Here is a 4,459-nt window from a genome sequence, read left to right as displayed (position 1 = left end):
GGGGCCGCGCGCCGGGGAACCCCTGTCCTGCGTGTCCCTGGGACGCTCCGTGGCAGGGTAGCGCTTTTTCTCCGGCAGACCCCTCCGCACAGCCTCTCCCGGGGGCAGCGGGGTCCTCCCCGCTCCATCCTCGCTGCTTTTGCCCTCCAGCCTCTGACCTCTGCTGCCCCCGGGACAAAGGGAAAAGAGAGGGGTCCCTGCTCCTCCTCCTCCATTCCCAGAGCCACCAGTGCTCCAGTGATGAGTAGGATGGGGTGGGAAGAGCTTTGCTAAGATCCATGAGGGATGCTCTGTGGCATCATCGCAGAGATGTCTTTGTCATGGATGTGGTTTGGAGTAAAGGAGAAGCAGGAAGAGGAAAATGATGTGGGGTGTGAAGCCTGGCTGTGACCTGACTTCCTCTTTTTACCAAAATTCAGCTGCAAGCGGCAGGTCCCTCCATGGGCTGGTGCTGGCCGGGGGGGCAGGCTGAGCAGCAAAAATAGGGGGGCACGTTTACTCCTCCCTAAGTGTTGTCTGTGCCCAGGGCTCCCTGGGACATGGCCAGGCTGTGGCTTGTGGATCCCCGGCAAAGGGCAACTCAGGTTTGTCCCCTCTCCTCAGCCCATCTCCCCATAGCTCCATGCTGGGGCCTTGCAAAGCTGGGCTGTGCTCATGCACCCACATCCCTGCCTCAAACCAGAGCAGCTGACAGGGATTTTTCCCTCCCTCCAAGGATTAAAACCCACCCAAATCAAGGCAAGTTTCCGTGGCAGTGGCCAGGGTGGTCTCCCTGCCCAGTGCCATACCTGGGATGTTTCTCCTGAGCACAATAATGCTTGTAAGAGCTTCCAGTGCCTTCACCCCTTCCTGATACCCTCTCAGATCAGCTGGTGGTTGAAAGCAAGGCCAAGCTGTTGGATGGTCACAAGAAACCCTCCATCCTGCCCACTGGCCTTTTGCTGGAAGGGCTTTCATGGGGTCCATCCCAGCTCAGCAGCCTGGCCTGCAGTCTTCAGGCTGGATCCCAGACCCAGAACAGCCTATCCACGCTGGGAGCCAGCGCAGCAGCGGCGAGGCGATCTGCTGAAATTCTTCCCAGCTTTCATTAGCTCTGGAGCCATGTCCTTTCCCACCCTATTTCCATGTGCCTGCAAGACACGTGAGCTCCCAAGCAGCTTCCCCCACCTTCTCCCAAGAGGCTGCTTCTCTGCATGCAAGGGCAAGAGGGACACCCTGACCTGCAAAGCGGGATGTGGTGTCCCTGCTCCCGGGGTGCTCCCCATGTGTGGGGCCCGGGTGATGTTCCCACAGGCAGGTCTGCAGCCAACCAAAGCCGACATAAGATGAGTCAGGGCTGGCCGCAGCCGCCCCCTCCTCCCTCCTGCTTGCAGGAACAGTGTAAAGGGAAGAAAAGGCTTTGATGGGGAGAGCAGAGCCTGGCTCAGACTGCGCCCTCCTCCACTGCCACTGGCATTTGTGGGCTGAAAGCTGGGTTTTTGTATCAACCCTGCAGGAACTGAGTTTTCCTAGGAGTTTCTGACCTTGCTTGCAGTTGAGTGTGCCAGAGTGCTGGCAGGATAATCCTTTCTGTAGGAAGCTGTGTAACACAAGGCTTCTTGTTCTGCCTCCTCTGAGCCTCCCTGCCAAAGCGTAGGGGCTGGAAAGCTTTCCCGGGCAGCACGCTTGTCCTGGCATCATGTCCAGTGGGAATCAAGGCTGAGAGAGGGCTTTTTTCAGAGCTGGGGCTGCTGAGGCTGGAGTAGATGCTCCCAGCCTGAGCAGCTGCCTTTGCCCCGTCTCCCTGGGGCTGCTGTGTGGTGACCTTGGCAGGTGCCAGCGCAGTGACATGAGCTCCTGGGGGGCAACCCAGGATGGGGCACTGGCCAGCCAGTGCTGCCTGGGCAGCCTCTGTGGTAGGAGGACGGGGGGAGCACTGCAAATTCTCCAGGGAGGTTCGCAGCGCTGCCTCAGTTTCCCCAGGCTCATCCTGTCCCGCTCGCAGCGCTCAGGGGAAGAGCAGAAATCTGTCCCCAGGTCTCACAGCCCTGTCAGGAAGGCATAGGCCATGTCCTCTGTCCCCACGCTGCCACTCAGGTGGGTGCCAGCCCCTGCTCTGCCCCGCTGGGTGCTTTATCCTCTGCCCAGGAAAGAAGTGGTTAAAATGCCCGGATTTCCTGACTGTGGTGATGGAAGGGAAGGTGACCCTCAGAACTGCTTCGCAAGGCACGTTCTGGTGTCGGGAAAGTCCTGAGTGAGACTGAACTTGAAATCCAGCTAGAATTCGGTCTTCCCAGTCGAAATTTAAGCGCACGCTTAAATAACTCCTTTATCCGCCCACCCCCAGCCCCCTCCTCCTGAGGGCAGCTTAATTTATTCACGGCATGCTTGTCCCACTGCAGGGGTGGCCGCCACTTTCCGGGTGCTGCCACGTGCCCGCGATAACACTCGGGGCGAGAGGGCAAAGAGCGGTGGTTCAAAGGTAGGAGCTCTCCGTCTTCTCGAGCCTTTCCACCGGATCCTCCTTGGCAGCACCGTGTCTCCGCCAGCTGCTTTGCCGGGCTGGGGGAGCCTTTCACAGCCCCGGGGCTTGGCGACAGTGGCCGGAAAAGGCAAAACTTTGTTCTTCGTGCTCGGGCTGGCAAGACAGAGGATGGCCCAGGCGGGTGCTCGGGGCAGTGCTGGGAGTGGGAGACAGATGCAAGGAGAGCTGGTCCCCCGGGAGATGCCAGGGGCAGGGGGTTTTGGGATGCCCAGGGGGAATGTGCTGCACCCCTCCTGCCATGGCTTCTGTGGCATGATGGGGCTATTTGCAGGGTGATTTGACTTTTATTTGATTTCCTCACCGCTGCTTCCTCTGTGCTAATCTGCTTCCACCCGCTCCAGGAGTGGTAGAAGGGGAGGTGGGGGAAAAGTTCACCCCACTCCAGCTGCAGAAGCCAGGCTGGTGGGATGGATCCAGTCCTCCTCCCTACAGCCCTAGGGCTGGTCTTGCTGGTTTTTGCAGCAGCTGTGGCTGATTCCTAAAGCCAGGCGCTCCCTCCCATCCCCCCTGTAGTGAGGCCAGGGCTGCAGAGGAAGGAAGCGATGTCTTTGCTCCAAAACAACTCGCTCTGCTCTTGGCTGTTGCAGGTACCTTCTGTATGGAGGAAGCCACTTGCTGCTGCCACAGCCCTCCCCATCCCCTCCCCTGACACCACCGTGGCAGGGTGACACCGTGGCTCTCTGGGTGCAGCATCTGGGGACGGCTCCACCAGCTGCTGCCACAAAGTGTGCCAGTTTGGACAGTGCCATCACCACCCAACAGCACCTGCAGCTGCGAAAGCTGGCACTGAGACACCAGGTCTGGTACCGGATGTGTTTGGGGGTGGGGATCCAGGAGGGTCCCCTCCCTGCTGACCTCTGCTGTTCCTCTGCCAGGCTTCTGGGTGACACGGGATGAGTGTGCTGGCCGACGAGCCGGGCAACCCGGCCCATGCCATCTTTGAGAGGTTCCTGCGTGCTGGGGAGTGCCGGGAGGTGCTGGGCTGCTTTGTGGAGCTGTGCCAGCAGCTGGGGCTGCAGGGCAGTGGGCTGCAGCTCTACCACGGCCTCAAGGCTGCCCTCAACTATTGGAATGCCAAGGCCCTGTGGAGCAAGCTGGATAAGAAAGCCGGGCACAAGGACTACGACCAGGGCACAGCCTGTGCTGGCACCAAGGTACCCGGGATGTGGGGTGAGGGGTTTGGGTCCCTCCCTGCCCTGTGTCCTTGTCTCCAGGGTGAGAACATCCCTTGGGACACTCTGGCTCTCATCCCAGGAGGATGCAGGATGTGCCAAGCGGGAGGTTGATGGAGTTTAATGGGACAGGATGTTAATTAGCACTGCTCAGCTCCCCATGGCATGATGCCGCCTCAGTGCCATGCAGCCAGCAGCGTCCTTCCTCCTCCCAGCTGCTTCTCGCTGGGGACATCTCATGGCGGGGCTGAGGGACCTGTCAAGTCCTTTCTGGGAGACAGGAGCATCCCAAGTAGGATTTCCCCTTGGGACATCTGTTCCCTGTCCCACAGATGATGGCTTTTGTCCTGACTGCTGTGCCCTGTTGTCCCAGCCCCGTGCAGAAGCCGTCAGGAGACAAAACCCGTGTCAGGCCTGCAGCAGACCTGCACCTTATCTCATCCAGTGCTTTAATTGCTGCCATTCCCCTGACTGCCATTGCCCTGGGTGAAGGCAAGGTTCAGGGGGTGAGGGGCACCCCGATTTGCAGGGAGAATCAGTGAGAAAAAGGCAATAGCGGGGAGGGCCAGATCCTGACCCAGCGAGCGGGGAGGTGCTGCCTTTGGGAGTGCTGGGGGGTTCACCCAAACCCCGCTCTGGGGCTGCCCACCCCCTTGACCCTGCCCGTCCTGTGCCATGGCAGTGCCTGGTGGTGGGCGCCGGGCCCTGCGGGCTGCGGGCGGCCGTCGAGCTGGCGCTGGTGGGGGGCCCCGCGGGGCGCAGG

At 60.4% G+C, this 4,459-nt stretch overlaps 1 protein-coding gene across 3 annotated transcripts in view; it reads left to right on the top strand.

Moving 5' to 3' along the window:
• Positions 1-2,358: 2,358 nt before the first annotated feature.
• Positions 2,359-4,459, top strand: part of MICAL1 (microtubule associated monooxygenase, calponin and LIM domain containing 1) — a 9,889-nt gene continuing 7,788 nt past the window's right edge. For all 3 annotated transcript variants that reach the window (XM_017727197.1, XM_017727198.1, XM_017727196.1), the window contains exons 1-4: positions 2,359-2,461; positions 3,112-3,322; positions 3,400-3,678; positions 4,379-4,435. In XM_017727197.1, the coding sequence (XP_017582686.1) occupies positions 3,418-3,678; positions 4,379-4,435 (318 nt within the window). In that variant the 5' untranslated portion in view covers positions 2,359-2,461; positions 3,112-3,322; positions 3,400-3,417. The remainder of the gene's footprint in view (positions 2,462-3,111; positions 3,323-3,399; positions 3,679-4,378; positions 4,436-4,459) is intronic.

This window comes from Corvus brachyrhynchos, unplaced genomic scaffold (genome assembly GCF_000691975.1).
Source record: "Corvus brachyrhynchos isolate BGI_N302 unplaced genomic scaffold, ASM69197v1 scaffold72, whole genome shotgun sequence".
Taxonomy (NCBI): Eukaryota; Metazoa; Chordata; class Aves; order Passeriformes; family Corvidae; genus Corvus; species Corvus brachyrhynchos.
This window is presented reverse-complemented; position numbering and strand designations above follow the sequence as displayed.